The sequence below is a fragment of the Stenella coeruleoalba genome (genome assembly GCF_951394435.1).
Source record: "Stenella coeruleoalba genome assembly, chromosome: 2".
NCBI lineage: Eukaryota > Metazoa > Chordata > Mammalia > Artiodactyla > Delphinidae > Stenella > Stenella coeruleoalba.
This window is the reverse complement of record NC_137147.1, coordinates 62463441-62484551: the sequence shown is the minus strand read 5'-3', so window position 1 is coordinate 62484551 and position 21111 is coordinate 62463441. Positions and strand designations below refer to the sequence as shown.

The window sequence follows — 21111 nt, the reverse complement described above, 5'->3', positions numbered from 1 at the left end:
ACCACACTGGACAGTGCAGATACAGAACATTTCCATCATCACAGAAAGTTTTATTACAGAACACTGCTTTAGAGTACGCCAAATTCAAAGAATATTTTCCTCAAAAACAGCAATTCCTCTATGTCTCCCTTACTGCCTCCAAGGTGAAACCCCCTTTCACTCAACTGAGTCAAATCAGGCTTTTTAGTGTGTGTGGTATACAGTACCGCCTCATGTTTTAGCTAATGATGTTTGTGATAAATACTCAGCATACCCAAACTCTATAAATAATTTATGGTGGATAGATCTCAACTTTAAAGAATAATGTGATACTTACACTTCATTTCACATCCTATTCTGCCTAAGTATTGATTTATATCACCTGAGTCAGAAAGAATATTGATTTATTTATTTCTATTGATAATATATCCTCTCAAGTATGAAGTTTAAAAAGTATGGGCTCCTATGTTTCACATATAGTATCTATTAATAACATTTTTACAGTACACAGACTGTTGTCTGTATCTTGATGGAATAATAAACTGATTCATATGTTGTACACTGACTACAATGAGCTATTATTACAAATAACATGATGAATATGACTTTGAGCATCTATAAAGATTGTAAAAGGGAACTCAATGCATTGTTATTTATTGTGGCTTTGGTTATACTGCTTGCTGACAAGTATGACCACTTTAAAACTGCTAAAGTTACTGGACCTACTAAACGTAGCCTTTAAAAATATTGTGACTTTGAAAGCAATTCTAATTAACATTGAACTAAGAGGCAGCGTCATCTTAGAAAGAGCATGGGTTAGACAGACCCATGACAAGTTTGTCATGTTACTAGATGCTGGATATTGGGCAAACTAACCTGAGACAGTTTTCTTATTTGTAAAACAAAGACAATACTAGTTATTTTGCAAAGTTGTGGGGAATGAATGCCTACATATGCAAAGATCCTGGCACACAGCAGGTATACAATAAGTGTAGCTATATAATAAAACTACGATAAGAGCAAACATTAATAGACTTTAGATCAAAAAAGATGAGGATTAGAAAAGAAGGGACAGAAACTAGAAATATTTTTGAAGAAAATGACCACTTAGAAAACATCAGTTGTTAAAATGTGGAGAACTCAACGTAACTGTTTAGTTTGGGGGAAAATAAAGAATATCCACTTTTATGTTAATATCCCTATAAAACATAACCTTACATTAAAGGACAGATTACCCAAATAATCTTACTGCCTTAATATTGTTAAAGGAGTTGGTAAGTGATTAAGATTGGTGTGGACGCACCACTGAGTGTCATAAAGTAACACATAATTTAAAATAAAACAGTACAGAAACGCAGGCAAACATGAGGTTTCAAGATATTCAAGAACTACCATTATTGTAGACTTAGAACATATCGGTCTAAGCTTGTCATATTTTATCTCCTTACAAATGGGAAAACTGGGTTTAGGATAGATTAATTCATTTGAGTTCATGCAGATAAGAAATAGCAGAGCTAGGATTTAAATCCAGATCAGTCTGATTCCAAAACCCATAGCTCTCCCACGGCAACCTTAAAACTATACTAAAGATAAATAAATAATAAAAAATGATTTTTCAATGGGTGGAAAAGTAGAGCCTTCAAAATAAAAATTTTTAACAACTTCTAATTTGCAAATATGACAGGTTACTGGGCAATTTCTCTCCTCTCTCAATATCAAGAAGGGACTGAAAATATTTAGACTAAATGAGTAATTATAATACTTCAAGTACTCTGAAGTCAGACTCTGACTTTACCAAGTGACTGTTGGTAAGGTTTTTTGTTTGTCTCATAGAATTGCCATGAAGATTCAGTGAGAGGATGCATGTATAGTACTTAGCACACCGCCTGGCACTCAGTAATTGCTCAATTATTTTCATTACACAAATTTTACATCTGAATGAATGCTCTATATGAAAACTGAACCTAGTAATTATTGTTATAAAAGGTTAATGGACTTTATTTAAGATTAATATTATTTGCTTCTTGGTCAACAACATACAAGCCAAATTTCTAAGTTTAAAATACTGAAAAGAGAACACATTTGGCTGCTTATAATTTCAGGCTAACCTAGTGATAAATAAATATGATTATTTATTTTTAAAAACATTTGTTTTTAAAAACACAGTAAACAAACTTATAGCTTATGTTATATGTTGAAGGAAACATTTTCTACTGGCACTGACAAATAATATTTAGGATATATATAAAATAACTGTCTTCTGAAGAGCTACAATCTTTTCTGAAGAGCTACAATCTTTTCTTCCAGATCATTTCAAAGCCTAGGAAAAGGAGACAAGTTTAATGGCTAAATTTTGATGATTCATTCCATTCAAAGATTCAAAGAGATGGGCCTTACAATCATAATACTATCTCATCTACATGTGGCAATACAGATTTTGTGAATTAACAGCAAAACTGAGGTTAGAATTAAGGAAGATTAGACACTACTCTAGGTCTTCAAAATCACTGTTAGATTATCTCTTATTTTGATGGCATAGAAATATTTGAATCTTATTACTAATTTTTAGAAGATTTACTTAGATAGGAACCTATACGCTTTCTAAAGGTAATTATGCAAAGTGGTATGTATGTATACGTATATTTATGTATGTATACAGTGGACCCTTGAATGTAGGGGCTAGGGGCGCCAACCCTCTATATAATGTGCCTATAACTTATAGTCAGCCCTCCATACATGCAGTTCCTCCCTATAGGTGGTTCTGGTTCCTCTGTGTCTATGGTTCTGCATCCACGGATTCAACCAATCTCAAATTGTGTAGTACTGTAATATATACTGTTGAAAAAAAATGCATGTTTAAGTAGACCTGTGCAGTTCAAACCCATGTTGTTCAAGGGTCAACTGTACATATATATGCATATGTGTGTATATATTTATATGTATATACATGTGCATATATAGAGGGAGTCAAATACCAATCACCCCTTTAATTTTTAAAGTATTGATACTAAAATCTCTAACTTAATTTGTAGAGAAACAAATCCAAAGAGAGGTACATACTAGCTCAACTAATAGAGTATTAGCTGTAATTCTAGATATGCTACACAATAGGCATTGAAAAATACTTATGGCTGATGATAGTAAAAAGACATAATACTGGAAAAAAACTGGGTGTATTATATATATATTTTATTTTTATTTTTTTGCTATATATACATTTTCTCTGTTGCGGGCAGCACACACATTTGTGCTGGACCCGAAGGCTCACTGTGCTGTTCAGGGTGTCCCCACCCCTTACTGTTGGCCGCTCTTAAGTGTGGTGTGGATAGACCAGGCTTCCTCCTCAACAGCTGTCTTTTCCCTTTTTCCAAAATTGCTGTGTCTGGCTCTGCACATTCCCTTTCCTCCTCTTCCCTTTTTTTTTTTTAAATTAATTTTTATTGGAGTATAGTTGCTTTACAATGTTGTGTGCGTTTCTACTGTACAGCAAAATGCATCAGCTATGCATGTGCATATATCCCCCCTCTTTTTTGGATTTCCTTCCCATTTAGGTCACCATAGTGCATTAAGTAGAGTTCCCTGTGCCATACAGTACGTTCTCATTAGTTATCTATTTTATACATAGCATCAATAGTGTATATATGTCAATCTCAATCTCCCAATTCCTCCCACCCCACCCCTTTCCCCCTTGGTATCCACACATTTGTTCTATGTGTGTATTTTTAATAAGAAAGATAACTTAATATTTACTGTGCACTTGCAGTAAAACAGGATCCTGTTTCTTCTTGTTGGCATTCTAGATTTTTCTTTTATTTAAAAAAAAATTGGAGGGGGAGGAAAAAAAACAACTTGATTTGAAAAGACAACGTGACATTAGGGAAAAATACCTAGATTTTGAACTGCCAATATAATCTGGCCAAGAAGAGAAGTAATTTCATTTTAAAGTTTAGAGTCGGAGGAGAGGTGTTCATGAATGTTAAAAAAGAGGGTTACAGTAAAACTTTTGATATTTTCCACACACGTGCCTGACAAAGATAAAGGGATTTTTTTCCTGTAATTTTTTTTTAAATAAAGGACATGAAAAATCTAATAATGTTTTAATGTAGTTATGGAAGATCAACAAAGTGTGACATCACGATATCTCCCTCAGTGACCTTAGGGATAAAAATAATTTCCCTTAAGTATCAGTCTACTGCCACAGACAGTCCATTTTGAGAAAATACAGTTATGAAATTTATGGATCAACTATGATATACCAAAAATGTTTTTTGTATCTATTTAAATAATACTAAAAATTATCTAGAAGAAGCCCCACTGGATTTCAATGTCATCACAGATACATTACTGTTAACCAGGAAGTACGTTTTAAATAAGCTTGAGCCACGTTAAGTTTTAAGCCAAACTTAAAACAGTATTTTTCCACTACTCCACTGAATAGTATTATATTATAGGTTTGGTTAGAAAGAATAGATTATATCCTTTATATGATTATTGTACTGGTATTCCTTTAAAATGTAATTTCAATTTATTGCATTAGTATTGATTAGTATTAGTTTATACGGATGGGGTATGCATGAGATATCTAAAGTTGATTCTCAATTGCGGTTGATTCTCGATTACAAGTTAAAAGGAAATGGGGGAAGAACAAAGGGTGTTTTGTTTGACACTTTGTCTTACCTTCAGATAAACAGAACTGATATTTAATGATCTAAATCTCAATGGGGCAAATCAATTTTATCATCATGTTAAAAAGTAATAATGGGGCTTCCCTGGTGGCACAGTGGTTGAAAGTCCGCCTGCCGATGCAGGGGACACGGGTTCGTGCCCCGGTCCAGGAAGATCCCACATGCCGCGGAGCGGCTAGGCCCGTGAGCCATGGCCACTGAGCCTGCGCGTCCGAAGCCTGTGCTCCGCAACGGGAGAGGCCACGACAGTGAGAGGCCCGCGTACCGCAAAAAAAAAAAAAAGTAATAATGAACCTAAAAATCTTCACATTATGTAATTTTTGAAAAACATAAGTCAGGTCCATATGGCTATTACATGGCCTATTTCATGTCTTCTCTCTCAACTTTGACTTACAACTTTAAAGGGACTTCTACATTTATGGGTTGGTTTGTGACAGGAAAATCAAAATCTGAGATGACTGGGAATAAAAAAGCATTCTTCAGATATCATAATGTTTTTGCTACTGTAAAGGAGTAAATATTTCCTTTTTATATTATTGTGCTGAATTGAAAACCACTGATAAAAATTTTTATCTTTCATAACTATTAAAGTCTGCAAAAAAAACCCATAAAAATGTATTAAGTAATACTGGAAAAGTTAGTTACAGTGTTTAAAAACACCTTTTAAAAATTCAAGTGTATGTTTCTAACAGTTCCTAAAGGCAAAGACAGTTTAAAAAAATTAACCAAAGAGCCTTGACTTGGCTGCTGTATCACTCTTTACCTAATGTCTCAGAAAGTGAGAATACTACTTACTTCCCATGTTATACATCTGGCCAAATGTGCAGGATAATATGCAAAATATAAGAAGAACATTAAGAAGAGGAATATGAAGGATTCCAGCTAGTAAACAGCTACAACATGAAAACTGACAGCCTTTATACATTTAAGGGGAAAAGTTAGTCTGAACGTGGCTTTATTATCAATATTTTTCATTTGTGAAATTTATGGCTCAACTCTATGTATGGTACACAAAAGTGTTATTCATGTCTATTTTAATAATGTCTGATATTTTATCAGATATTCTCTATTATTAAAAATGAAATGTCCAGGTATACTTAACTAGTTTTTATTTTGTTGTTCATTAATTTATTTTTAGTATCTTTCTTTTACCATCTTTCTTATGCCGAGCTGTGTAATTTTAGATAGTGTCAACCCAGTCTAATATAATTTTCTCTTTGCTAGGTCTTTTATATAATTAATTGAAAGGGCTCCAAGTTTTTTTGTAAAATTATTTTTATAATGGCCAATTAATTGGTGACAGGAATGGAAGCTTTAATTTCATCGACTTTAATTGAGAATTACAGTAATTTTTTTTGCAAGCAAATTAGGCCAGTAAAGGCCAGTACTGTGCCTCTTAAACTACTTAATATAAAGAAAACTTTATATAATATGAAGAGAATCTGAAGGCTTATTAAGATGAACTTCAGGTATATTGTATTCTCTTTTCCTGCTTCCCTTGAACATCATTAAAACAGTCATCTTTGTATTTCAGGTGCCTAGTATGGTGTGAGGCACACAACAGAATAACTATTTGATGAGTTAAGATACCCAATAACAATGCAACACATTACAAAATACAAAGACACACCATTTCAGTTCAGTAGTACTACATTTTCATGCTGAGAAACAAAAAGGTCAATACAACAAGGTGTAACTAACTTCAACCAAGGGTTCTATTATTAGTTATTTTTATCCCAGAACCAGTGTTAGTGTTTCATGCAGACCTAAGTTAGTAAGTATAATTCTGGAAGAAATTTAGTGACAATTTCTGAAATGTTTAGTATGAACCAGGGCAGTGTTAAGTTTGCTTAACTGAGTTACAAGCTTAGTGCTTGCTAATTTTTAAAAAAGGAAATGGGGGAAGAACAAAGGGTGTTTTGTTTGACACTTTGTCTTACCTTCAGATAAACAGAACTGATATTTAATGATCTAAAGAGGGAAAATAAAATAAATGAAACAATCATAAGGAGTGCAAAGAATTACAGAATAGGAAGGCCATGAGTCATTTTTTTCTTACTGATTTCTTCAAAATTAGTTAATTGTAAAAATGCAGTACCCTCTTATAATCTTTAAATATTACAAAATAATTTACTCTAAGTACTTCTAAATCTAGACCAATTATGTTAACTTTATTTGTAAAATTAGAAATGATAAGGTAATATTCTTGGCCATAAAATTTGATCCTCTGAAGTTGAGAGTGCCTGCTCAACTTGTATTTCTTTTGCAGATACTTCAGTAACGATTCCGTGAAACACAATAGTTACTGCCCATTAGCTCAGATAAAACGTAGTGTATGTGCTTTTATGAAGACTGTTGACTTTTAAAGGAACTGTATTTAGGTAAAAGAAAGTATAAATCAAATTTAAAGGCCAAATATGAAAATAATGATGAAGAATATTTATATTTCAATGACTGGAAGTTTATTCAAGCAAGTTTTCCATTATTTTAAGAGTTTTTTAGAACAAAAGGGTATTGCATTTCAAGTTCCAATAATGAACAGTAACTAATACTTGCTTTTAATCTTACCGGCATCAGATGGTAAATGATGGTAGGGAGCTGGAGAAAAAACCTGTGCTGCAAAATCTTCAAATGTCGTTGGTTCTAAATGGTGCTGGACAATCGTTTGCAGATATCGCGCTCTCTCCTCATAGCTGATTTCCTTCAGTTAAGGGTGAACTTAAATGCAGCATACATTGGGAAAGAACCGATTGCATCAAAAAGGACTACTATCACTGCTAAGCCATTACTTCTTAATAAATATAATTATTAACTATTCTTGCATATCATTAAAAGTACAGCTTTTTAAAGAGAAAAAAATGTAGCTTTTAACATAAGTTTACTCTTCAGGATACCACTATACCTGGCAGCTTAACAGGAAGACATTTATTAGAAAATAATTAATAGTAAACTGCTGGAAGAAAGAAAGGCAACAGTTTACTTGGGAAAGGATTCAACTGCTATCAGGTCAGCCTAGGGCTCCTCTTATCTTGTTAATCAGCTTCGATCTGCAGATGTACTCTGAAAAGCCACGCGATAAATACTATAATGCTTAAAATACTATGTCTGAAATTCTGTTCTTCATTTGTAATAATTTATTGTGAAAAATTCCTGCATATCATCTTTTTCTAAAATCCCTGCATTTTCCCAACAATTGTTCTCATTTTGAATGGAAGACTACTGTTGCTGTAATCCTCGAACTTAACTCCATGCAGTTAAGATAAATACACAGCTGAATCTGTATGTCAGGAAAAAATACCTAGTCAATTATAACACTGAAACAAGCAGGAATATTTGCAGAGAGTCCACAGGACTCCTACATACCGTCTAACAAAGCATCTACAGGGCACTGACACTGACAGAAAAATACTGTACTTCCCTTTCACCACATTTTCTTCTCTGATATTATTGACAAGCAACCAGTACCTTGAAGTGTTGCTGCTTTTGAACAACCCACTCCAGGCTTCCTGTTTCAGCAGGCCTGATTGTGCTGTTAGCACAGAGAGGGCGAGAAAGAGAGAGAATTTTTCTGTTGTTCATGAAAGCAACTATGGAAATGGCTGTCAAAATGTAGAGCAGCAGGCAGCAACATACAATTATCAGGAAAAACTCACATGCTGACTTCATGTCGTATAGTTCCTGAACTGAGAAATCAGTTAAACCTTTCTTCTACAACTTTTAAAAGTTTTCCAGCTGTACTCAGTGTGCTATGTTGATAGGCTTTACCTAAGACATTTAACTAAGTGTAAAGGATAATAAAAATTTGCTTATTGGTTCTTCTTTATTCATTGAATTTTCCCCAAAACCCATTTTAATATTTTACCCTCAAAATTCATTATTCTCTCTCTTTTTAAAATTGCAATTCAATTGCTGTAATCCTTTAGTTCCAGAGATTGTAGACCGAGTCTACAATCAAGACCAAGAAAAAATTTTGAGAGGAAGATAATTTAAAATGTTAATTCAGTGGGAGATACCATAGCCAGTTACATTTACAAAAGATTATTGATTGAGAAAAGAAAAAAAAAAGAAGAGTTAAAGGTAAGTCTATATTCATTATGCACTTGACTTAGACTGTGATGTCTTTTGCCACCTAAATGACTTGAGTAACCTCTTCTTATACTACAATTTATTTTATGTATCAAATATTGAAATAATCTTAATTCCAATTCCTGGCAATCCATTATTTTCAATTCTGGGGTTGAACTTCAAAAGAATTTTACTCCTGAAATGGGTAGCAACAGGACAAGATGCTATATTGAAAGGATTTTATGGAAGGATCATATAGACGTTTTTGAGTGTTAACACAGAAAAGTAATATAGCACACTTTTAAAAGAGGGTATATGGTTATAAATGAAAGGGGATGAAACTGATGGTTCAATCTAAATAATACCACATATCTCACAACTTGTTGGAAAGTACTTTTTTCATTGGGGGAGATTCACAGCTGCCGAATTTTCTGCAGTTAATAGAGTCCTTTGATTCACAGCAGTGCCCCTTGTACAAAAAATACTGGCCTTTGTGTATTACCAGAAACTAATTTTCTATTTGGCTGAAAAGGGAAAAATGGGGTTATTGCTTCTCCCTCCTACAGAGCTTTTCATTATGCCTGATGCACTCAACTTCTAAGCTCTTCTGAGAAAAAAAATAACTGAAGAGGCAAGAGGTAGAAAAATGAGCTTGTTAGCACATTAGAAGTGAAGTATCTTGGTGGGCCCTAGAAATTCCCAGTGGTGTGTTAACTTATCACTCTATGCATGCTGGCACTGATAGTCTCCCAATTGATCACTCTCTTTTCGCACCAAAGGTGCTGCCAGGAAGCAAAGGCTGAAGGCCCACAGGAGAACAGTCTGCTATCAAAACAAGCTGTTTTTAAAAGTCTACTTGAATGGGTAAAATGCTTCATGAAAAGTAGGGTGGAGACACCTACCTACTTTTAAAAATGCTCTACTTTCAGAGGGCCTATAAATGAAATATTTTACTTTACCTTATTATATTTAGAGTTTACACAAAAATTAGGCAGAGAGAAAGCAAATTTAATATTTCTAAAGCAAGGAGATTATTAGAGCAAGAAATGAATATCTAGAGAAGATACATTTATTTTTTATTTTTTTAACATCTTTATTGGAGTATAATTGCTTTACATTGTTGTGTTAGTTTCTGCTGTATAACAAAGTGAATCAGCTATACATATACATGTATCCCCATATCCCCTCCCTCTTTTGTCTCCCTCCCACCCTCCCTCTCCCACCCCTCTAGGTGGTCACAAAGCACCAAGCTGATCTTCCTGTGCTATGCGCTGCTTCCCACTAGCTATCCGTTTTACGTTTGGTAGTGTATATATGTCAATGCCACTCTCTCATGTCGTCCCAGCTTACCCTTCCCCCTCCCTGTGTCCTCAAGTCCATTCTCTACGTCTGCATCTTTATTCCTGTCCTGCTCCTAGGTTCTTAAAGATACATTCTGAAGTGTAATTCTATTTCACTATACAAAAGGAGATTCATAAAACTCTGAAGAAACCCTAATATATAAAGCTATAGAAACTAAAATTATCTAGACATAATGTATTCATTTTGTATAAAAACACATGATGTATTTAATAAAACTGCAAAAAATTGTAATTAGAGAAAATGATGCTTTCTAAAACAATTTTTTAAAGTTCAAGTATAGGTGGCAGAGTGAAGTAAAACAATCATTAATTGTTGAATTTAAATGAAAACTGCAACGGTTATTACAAATTAGCCCACTGTCTGAAGTTTCCTTCTGGGGGATTATTTTCAGAAAATACTGTTAGCTTAGTAAATTATTATAGACTACAGTAACTCACCTTCTAAAAGCTAAATATTCTAATTTTCCAAGTGTGATGTAGTCAAATAAATAAATAAACAATATGAAAGCAACCCAATCTACAGTACTTACATCTTTTCCCCTTTTACTTTGGAAAACATATATTAAGGAGATATAATGAACTCTAAGTACTTAAACAATAGTCCTGAGTCCACAAACAAGGTATTTTTTGTGATTGAGATGATGATAAAGTTCCAAACAGTGATGTTAGCATCTGCAATGGTAACCATAGTCCAAAATAGTTAATTCCTATATCTCCTTATAATATGTTAGACACTTATTCCTTAAAAGGCAGCTCTCTAGGGAAGAGTTATTAGTACCTATAAATTGAGTGGCATACGCAAACTTGATGGCTAATAACAACAGGATAAGCTCAAGCTATATTCCTACTGTGACTGTGTGTTGCCACTGGCGTTGAAATTAAATTGAAATGGGTGAAATGATAAAAAGATGACGGTAAACTTACAAATTCAGAACAAAATTTAAAGTACAAGTCTAAGTTGAATTAAGACGGTTTTTGTTGCAAATCTAAAACCACCCAAGCCAAAACTAGCTAATAAAAAGCCATTTGATGAAGGAGACTTTTAGCTGGTAGGAATCTTTAATACAGAACTAGCCAATCAAAAGAAATAACACACAGGTGCTGCAATCACAGCAATATAATTATCCACTAATCCTCCTTCCTTCTACTTTCTGCAAAAATAGAAATGGGGGGAAGGAATATTACCATTCTGAAAATAAGAAAAGGGAACTGAATGATTTTTATAGTATAAATAGTTTAAAACCAATCTGTACTTCATTAATATGAAGTTAATATCAGTATTCAATTAACTACTTTTGATTTTAAACTTATCATATGAAATAATAATGGCCCCCTGTCACTGTGTCAAGCCCAGCTGTTATGAAACTAGGGTTCAGTTTCAGCCCACTCCTGGAAAGAGATGCATGAATTCTCTGTGCCACAGTTTCTCTGAATGTTAAATGGAGATCCCCCCACCTGCTCCTATTTATGTCATAGGGCTGCTGAAGATAAAGGATATAAATACAAAGTAACCCAAAAGTCCCTCTACATCTGTGATGAAAATAGTTATTTTGACCTTTGACTCAAGTCTTTGTAAATAGCAGGTGCTGTCTCCACTAGGACAATTTTCAGTATCATCAGTTTAAGAAATATACCTGTGTACATGTGCAAGAACTCTGATAATATTTCTTGTTTATGTTATGTACAAGAGGAACTTCTGACTTATTCTGGTAAGAGAAAACTCTGATTTCTCATGAGAAAAAAACACAATATGAAGAAAAGAGACTGCAGACAGTTAATTAGAAACACTTTTTTCAACTTTACTAATATATAGGGAGAACAGATAAAAGGCAGATTTGGTTTTTAAAGAAGCAACAACCCTTCATTCGCCACAATAATTCTTAATAATACAATGTAATTTTGAACTGCTTCTGCTGTCAGAAAAGGCATAACTTTCAGTTTTGTGATCATTAATTCCATGGCACGCCCAGGAGGTTGTATGAATACTTAGGTCCAATGTAATTTGTGACTAGTCTCAAAGAAATAGAAATTTGTGTGTGTGTAAGTATATGTACATGTGTATATGTATGTATGTTTATGTTTGTATATATGTATGTTGTACATAGCAAGAATATAAAGTATAGTTTTTCACAGAAAGGAGTTACGAAAATTACAGACAGACAACAAAGGCATATCATTGCTTAACTAATTTCCTCTTAAATTCAGGTTTAATATTTTCTTTCCTAAACAAGAAAAAACTACCGGCTCCTTTTTAAGTAAAGGCAAAGCATGAAGTGTCTATATCTGTGCTCAACAGCATAGCCTCAGGGATTTAGGGCCCATTCTGAAATTCCTAATTTAGTAAGCACTTGCCCACACTCATATTAATGTGGTTTCTTTGTCATTTTAGCAGTCAGGAATTTCATCTCCCTTCTCTGTATACAAAATTCCAAGAACAGTAATTGCAGGAAGAGAAAGAGTTTTACCTATTAAAAATTTCTTGCAAGTACTACTTACAATATTTACAAAGTCTGTAAGATGGTTGGTAGTTTGAAATTGGCTATGGTGGGAATTTTCACATCATAGAACTCAAAAAATGCCACAAATCGAGGCCTCCTCCTGCTCTCCAGAGCCAGTTGTTAAGCATCAAGCGTGCCTCATTCCTCACGCTTGTTCTCCTAATAAACTAGTGGGAGACTAATGTCTGAGGGTGGAGGCCATGCCTTTTTATCTTTATATCTCTAGCACCTAGCACAGGGCCTAGCAGCACTCAATGACTGTTTATAAATTATAGAATGAATGAAGAAAGTTGGTTTGGTAGTTGATTAGGAGCCTGTTATGCAGACAGCCCCCTTCCTCTAATCTCACTTTGGCTCCCCAGAGACAAAGCCCTTTGGGGCAAATACAGTTGGGACTCTCCTAGGATTGAACTTACAGAGAGAGTCTGGTTCCACCTCTACCCTTAATCTTGCTGACCTTCTCTGGAAGAAGAAAAAGTGAGTAAAGCACAATGTATACATATGTAAAGTGTAACATTAAAAGAAAATTGATATTAATTTCTTAAAAAATTATAATAATTGCCTACAGAAGAAATTCTATAAATGTTGAAAGTAATTACAACTCATTACAATTTAGCATTGAAATAAACATTTTGCCCTATTGGTTGTGATAATTTTAGTTAGAACTAGAGGAAGGATACAACAATGATCTACAAACGTTAATGTCAGGAAACTTAGCAAAATCAGCAAAATGTTTATTCAGCAATAAGCCTTGCCTCGAAGGAGAATATAAAGATTCGCTCAGAAAAACAAAGCTGCTGACCAGTAGAGTTCGGACTAGAACCTTGGTCATTTAATACATTATTAAATATTAAATAAAAATTAAATATTAAATTTAATAATTTAATAGTCCAGTGCTCTTTCTACAGACAATCTCAATGATCTGGATTTTAGATGGGAAAAAAAAGTATAAAAGGCATTTTAGTCAGCTCAAGGATGGCCAACACAATGACTACTAGCTTAAGTTCTAAGATTGGCAATTTTTCAAAAATCTTTGTTTATATACTAGAATATCATATGTAGTATAGTAATAAAAATCCATGACATGATCTAAAATAAAACTGAGAAAATAAACCACAGTTGACTTTCTAGTTCTAAAAGCCCTTGAAGTATCTTCAAACATTGAGTCAGTATCATTACACAGGGTCTTGAAAACTTAATGAAAAATAAGAATTTCATTGAGATATAGAATATGGGTAGATATATTCTGCAATTACATCTGCAGGATCTAATAATTATTATTATCAGGAGTAAAGTGGCATACTTCCCTGAAATATACAGGGCAATTAAGTATCCCATGGACTAATAGGCACTGCTCATTTATAAAATAAAAGTAAACTATATTGCTTACTTTATAAAGAAGATCTAGTAAATTAATTAATACTCCATTTCTTTCCTACAGTAGCTAATTTCTTTAAGAAACATGCAGTCTAGTTCATATGCAGTAAAAATAAAATTCCCCTAAATAAAGAGCATGAATCTTGGAATTATTTGTACTATGTTATTAGAAATTCTGAAAATCTGCAACAGGTTATGACCAATTATTGTGTATGATTTTTATGATGCTTTATATTAATGAAATTCTTTAGTAGTTGATACTATCTACACCATGAAGGAAAAGCTGTGATTTGTCAGAGTAGACAAAGCTGGGCTTTAATCCATCCTTTTAAGCATGCTGCCAAGTCTATATTGTTTTCACTGCGTCTCAATTAGGAGACAGGCAGGACACCTGGTACTTCTTTATCTAAGTCCCATGGGCTGCCAGATGACTCAAAATCCATAACAGGTGCTAAGGCACTGTGAGGATAGTCCTATTATTGAAAGCTGGAGCTGTATAAAATTTGGACCATATATAATTGCTCATAAATCAGTCAATTACTAAATGAAAACATTAAGTAAAACGTTGATAAGCCCAATTCTAACAAACTTCATGTAAATACATTTAAAAAGATTAACCTTAAATAAATAGGATTAAAAATTTAAACCTACCTAAAGGTTCTGAAAATCCTTCCTGATTTAATAATCTAATAATCACTGGCAGTTTCTAAAAAGGACTAACATGATTATCAAATATGTGTATCTATTACACTTTCATGAAAGTTGTATGAAACAAAACATCTAAAAGAAAAACTAAGTTACCTGGATTTCAAATTTAATGAAATTAAAATTTTGTGCTCTCCTTCTTGGTAAGATCTGCTTGAAAATACTACCATTAAGTAATAATGAGACTTTCATAGTCAACAGAGACCTGCTTCAAAATTACTAGTATTACAGTAAGAGTTTAAAAAATATTGGGGGGAGACTAGGAACAATCACTGTGTTGTTCCTCTTAGGAACAAAAATTTCAGTACATTAAGTTGAGGAAATGAATGTCTGCGTTTGGACTAAATACTAAACTTGGGTTCTATGAGAAGACTGCAAAAAGGAAAAAAATAACTAAGTGAAATTTTACAGTGTACAATTACTTAAGTGTTATCTCTACCTAAATGTGCACTAACTTAATTAAGATTCTGTTTAAATGCTATAATTATCAGGAGTACAAAAAAAGTGATTTATTATCATGGTAAGTAGTTACAAAGTACAGCAAACTGTCATTTAAGACAGTGTCATAGCATCTATGATAAACAGTATATTGGCTTAAACTAATGCACTATATGCCCCCAGGGAATAATAGGCTCAGCGACTGGACTTTAACATTAAAATCTACCCATTAATCTTGACTTAACTACAATCTATTCTGCAGTAAAAGGAAGAATGGGCATTCAATGAATTACTGTTTTTGAAATATTGCACTGGTGCCCGTTTACTAAAATAATTTAAGGGGACATGAAGAGATGCAATACTAGTAAATCTTACAGACTGTTACTAATTTTATAAAGCATGCATTTGATTTTCCCTCAGTTTAGCAAGAACACCCCATTTTTTAAAATCTATAGATTAAAAATTTTTTCTTAAAATATTTCTCCCTGGTCCTTTGAAAGGACATGTTGCATAACTTACAATACTGCAGTATAATTTAGTCAACTTAAGCTCTGCTGAAAAAAGGAATCATCTATGGAAATATACTGTGGGGTCAGGATTCTGGGGGCTGAAAAAGCTTTAATTTTTTTTAAGTTGTAGATCATAGTTTCTTTGCATCAGAACCTCCAACTGCTTGATTAGACTGACCAGAAGAAAATGGAAAGGGCCAGAGTAGTGTTTATACAAATATCACAGCATACAATGCCTCACATAACAAAGAAACAACACTCACATTTAAAAAAGATACCCAAAATAGAATTCAAGGAGAGAAAGACAATTATGAGTGACTGAAATAGGCATTACCTACTCATTTAAATGATAAATCCAGTATGTAACCTTAAGATTTGCTTAGTGGATTATTTTAGCACTTACGATTGTTATGCATAAAATTAATTTACATTTTTATATTAATATTGCTTGTATGTATTCAGACGATATTTGGGAATTCTAAAAAGCACAGCGTAAGCCAAATCTGCCTCTAACCTTATCTGATATATTAAATGTGCTGGTTTTAATCCACTTTCCCTTATTTTAAATTTCTATCAAGATAACAAAACATTACTTTCATTTCATTTAAAGGTAAAAATATAATGAAGCAAACCGACTTTTGCTCTGCTATAATCTGGTGGGCTGAAAATAGATAATGGCATGTTAACAAGGAATTACTACAGGTGGTTGCTTAAATATATTTATTTGCTTTCTTTTTGATAGTAGGTATGTGCTAAATAAAAGTCAACACGCTTATCAAAAGAATAAGTAAATGTAGAAACATCAATTCTACAACAGCTATTTTTGCTTCTTCTCTTTTCTGAACAGCAATTAGTAAAGCAACCCCTTCCCCTCCTCCCTAGTGCCGTCAAGCTGTTCAGAGCAGTTTGCAACTCGACAATGGTACCATTGTGAATGCTCTCTGGGCTTCCTTCCCACAGAGAGTTAAATGGGCAGTTCCTGCTGCCCATGATTGGTGTCCAGTGAAATAATACTCAAGAGCCAGGTTTTATCAGCTTCACGCCAAAGAAGTGAAGCCAGGGAACCCAAGCCTTCATATCATACTGGACCATATGCCAACCCTGATGGCCCCAAAGGTTTATCACTAAGAATCAGGATCCATCATGTCCCTTGTGAAATTTCATTTCGCATACCTTATGTGAAATGCAAGGCTTCACTAAAAACCGAACCTTCTTTGCAATTGGCATGAACAGATGGACGGTAACAGTGGTTTGGCAAGCAAAAGTTAAAATTTAAATAGGCTATATTCTAGCGTTTGAGAGGAAAAGCAGTTAGAAGAAAATGGGGAGATTTGTGATCCATAGTTTAATTTTAATTCCATTATTGAGTTATTAAAAATTCAATACCAAAATCCCATATATTTAGTAAAAGGAAAATAATGGATTAAAAGCACTGCAATTCCTATGTTAAACGAGGTTAGAGTAATTTCAGCTTTACATCCTTCATTCTTTGCTCTCTGAAATCCCCAAATAGCATCTGAATCTACTGCTGTTTTTCTATTTAAATAAAGACTAGAATAAAACTTACACATTATGCAGTAGGTGTAGTTAATAATAATGTAAGCATACCAGTGCACCTTCATCACTAATATCAACAACATAGCGTTTGATAGAAAAAAAAAATCCTTTTCTAGCAAAGGTCAGAAGTTAATAAAGATGGAAGCAGAGAAACTTCCAAGTTTTGCTGTTTTTAGGGAACAGTCTGACAATCACCTGATAGAGTTCTCCTATTTTCTTTCTGGTACACTATGATATAACCCAACTGTCCATAGATTGGCATATATGGACCATACTGTCACACTGGATTTGAGAAAACAGGTAAAGTGGTGGTACTGTTTTCTTTTCCTTTGCTATTATCGCTGTGAAGCCAATGTACTATCAGAATAGGATAAAAAAACTTCATTTGTCAACAACATGTAAAAGTATAACAGTATGTAAAAATACATTTTCTGAGCTCTTGCTACACGACAGACAGGCTGCTTAGTGCTTCATGTGGATAATCTCATTTAATCCTTACAACACTCCTGAGTTTGGTACTCCTTTTACAGATTAAATAAAATTAGACATAAAGACAGTGACACACTTAATAAGTGGTTCTGGACTCTGAAGCCCAGGCTGATTACCCAACAGTCAGCCTCCACATTTTTAAATATAATTAATTTATAATTAAGGACTATAATTAAGGACAGTCTATACTTACCAATATTATCTTCTCAGGAAATGATCTACAAAAGACGGTAGATACATAAAGTTATGCAGTTTCTCAATAAACTCACTTTCTTCTAACATGAAATGGCAGCAATATTGATGGGCCTCCCTAAGAGGTTTTATAATGTTCTATCGTAATGAATGGCAAACTGCATTAGTGGAGCCAATCAATTACATTTCATTTCGTTCTGGCTCTCATACTTTTGCAACAGGTTCTTTACATTTGAGTAGTAGAACTGCAGGGATAACAAACTGTGACTAATTGAAGAATGATCATTGACTTCTGGTAATTTGTCTGATAAAGTTAAACAGAAACCCAATTCTGGCATTTACGAAAAAGTCAAATCTAAACAGATTAGAAGAAATCAAATAATATTGGTTTGGGAGGAAAGAATATTAAATCTAGGAGGAAAGTGTTTTTTAAAGGTACTATTTTATTTTATAACATCCCCCAAAACGTATATTTCACAATATTATCTATGTATTTTTTATATATATATATACATATATACACACACACACACACACATAAAGCCTCAAAATATAAATTACAAGATTATAACAGACATGCTGCATTCCATCCACTCAAATCTCACCCTTTGAGGCCCAGATTTTCTATACATTCTTCCCTAATTTTCTTACTCCAAAGTAATGACTTTTTCCTTGGAACTCCCACAGCATCTTATCTACAACCCTACTGTGACACATTTTACCTTGTGTTATAATTTTTAGTGTACATATAATTATCTCCTCTATTAAATTATAAGATTATTGAAGAGATTACCATCTGATTTGTCTTTGCATTTCTCTCAAAATCTTTACAATTACCATTTAAGTGATCAATAAATATTTTTGATAGAAGAAAAACAGTACAGTTGCATCTTTTGACCTGGTGGTGGTTAAACTGTAATTATTCACCATATAGTATATTTAGGATTTATACTCTTTTTTCAAATTATATTTTGCAGTTAGAAAGGTTAAGAAGAAAAACTTAAGAAAATTAGGACATGGGATGTGGTTAATTTTATGTCAACTTGGCTAGGCCATGGTACCCAGTTTTTGGTCAAACACCAGCCTAGATGTTGCTGTGAAGGTATTTTTCAGATGTGAATACCATTTAAATCAGGAGAAAAGTATATCAGATTACTCTCCATAACGTGGGTGGGTCTCATCCAGTCAGTTGAAGACCTTAGGAGAAAAGACTGAGGTCCCCAAGGAAGGCAGAAATTCTATCTCCAGATGCCTTCTGACTCAGACTGCATCAACTCTACCCCAACTCCCACAGATTTCAGACTTGCCAGTACCCACAACCGTGTCAGCCAATTCCTTAAAATCAGTCTCTCTCTTTATGTACTTATGTATATACACATATCCTACTGATTGTTTCTCTGAGAACCTGAATACAACATGACTATATACTGTAACTTCTGAAAATTTCTATGTATAATAAATCTCATATTAAAAAGAGAAGCCTTAATGTAAAGGTTTTAAAAAAAGGGTTTTTTAACTGTAAAATGAGGAACCCATTCCACGGCACTATCAGATTCAGAGCTTTCAGAACTTCCAAACCAGAAGAGAAACAGTACATATTTGATAGCAACATATTTAACATTTATACATAGTCAAAATGTCCCTAGGATCAAAACAAATAATTACTTTAAAATTTTTATTTAAGGAAAAGTCATGATAGCTAAGATCATGAAATTAATGCTTTGGAATTATTCCTAATACAAAAAAGCCAAAAACAACCAAAAAAACCCCAAACCCCACCAACACACACATACACTCTCTTCCAACAGGTAATTAATAAATGATGACTAAGATCAACCTGAAATACCCCTCAGGTCCAATGGTTACTGAGGATGTGCCTACTCCTTCTCCCCAGTGATGCATTTCAGTTCTAACTGCATGATCAAACCAATAAATTGAGCTCGAGACAAAAAAAGAAACAAACAAACAAAAAAACCCCAAAAAACCTAGCTGACAAAGTCAGAGGTTGCAAGAAAATGCTTTTCAAATACAAGTAATGCAAGAAATAACAAGTGAAGTAAAGGAGAGGTTTCAAAGCTTGAAAGACAGTCATCAATACTGACAGATTACTGTAATTCTGGCTGCCAGCATGATCGATTTGGGCAGCATATGACAATCAATATTGTCCTCATTTAGTGAACAACATTAGATTCACAGATACAGAAGATGTTCCTAGGATAAAATTTAAGCTGTACTTAATGATCATAAATAGCACAATTTATGCTGTGGAATCTTAGTGGGTACTTTTACTGGGCATAAAATAACTGGCACAGCAGTACAATTATCCAAATATAATTGAGTTTATTACATATTCTTTTACTCCTTCATTTCTCTTATGAGGATTAAAATAGTAACTCTGATGGTTTTCAAAGCCTACTTCTATCTCAGTTTTTGTTGTAATTTCTTTTGTTTTATTGATCTGTTTTAGAGCGCATGATTTTTTTTCCTTAATGGGAGCTTAAGGAAATTTGTCAAAATCTGAATTTGTCAAAAATATACATTTAAAATTTTATATTTCTGAAATATGTAGTTACTTAAAATGAAAAGACATTTATATTTCAATATCTCAAAAACATCTAGTTGTAATTTATTGTATAAACTTTCATTTAAAAATCAAGTAATTAGGCTTCCCTGGTGACACAGTGGTTAAGAATCCACCTGCCAATGCAGGGCACACGGGTTCAATCCCTGGTCTGGGATCCCACATGCTGCGGAGCAACTAAGCCTGTGCGCCCCAACTACTAAGCCTGTGCTCTAGAGCCCACGAGCCACAACCACTGAAGCCCGTGTGCCTAGAGCCCATGCTCTGCAACAGGAGAGGCCACCACAATGAGAAGCCTGCGCACTGCAAGGAAGAGTAGCCCCTGCTCACTGCGATAATGTGCAGCAATGAAGACCAAAAATAAATAAACAAAAAATTAAAAAAAATGAATAAACTCTATCTTTAAAAAATATAAAATCAAGTAATCTATCAGTACTTATATGAAGTTATTTCCTCCAATGTTTAGAATTAATATACACCTTTGTGAATCTTTGTGAAAGATGACTACATGTTCTTCAGATTAGCAAAGGCTGAGTATCTCTATTATATATTTAAATAGCATGGGAAAATAACTTCTATATAGCTTCTAAATTCAAGCTTCTAAGTCAAGAAAAATTTGTTTGATCTGTCTGATTTAGTATTTTTACTCTGATAGTTCCAGAAGTGGTTTTCCTG

The 21111-nt window shown here is 33.6% G+C and overlaps 1 protein-coding gene across 5 annotated transcripts in view; it reads right to left on the bottom strand.

Annotated features, from left to right (window-relative positions):
- RALGAPA1 (Ral GTPase activating protein catalytic subunit alpha 1) overlaps positions 1-21111 on the bottom strand; it is a 221418-nt gene that overhangs the window by 3587 nt on the left and 196720 nt on the right. For 3 of the 5 annotated variants that reach the window (XM_079912214.1, XM_079912215.1, XM_079912219.1), the window contains exon 39: positions 7233-7357. In XM_079912214.1, coding sequence (XP_079768340.1) covers positions 7233-7357 — 125 coding nt within the window. Of the gene's footprint in view, positions 1-4656; positions 4688-6251; positions 6636-7232; positions 7358-21111 lie in introns of those variants that run through there. The other 2 variants (XM_079912216.1, XM_079912217.1) reach the window with 2 other exon arrangements.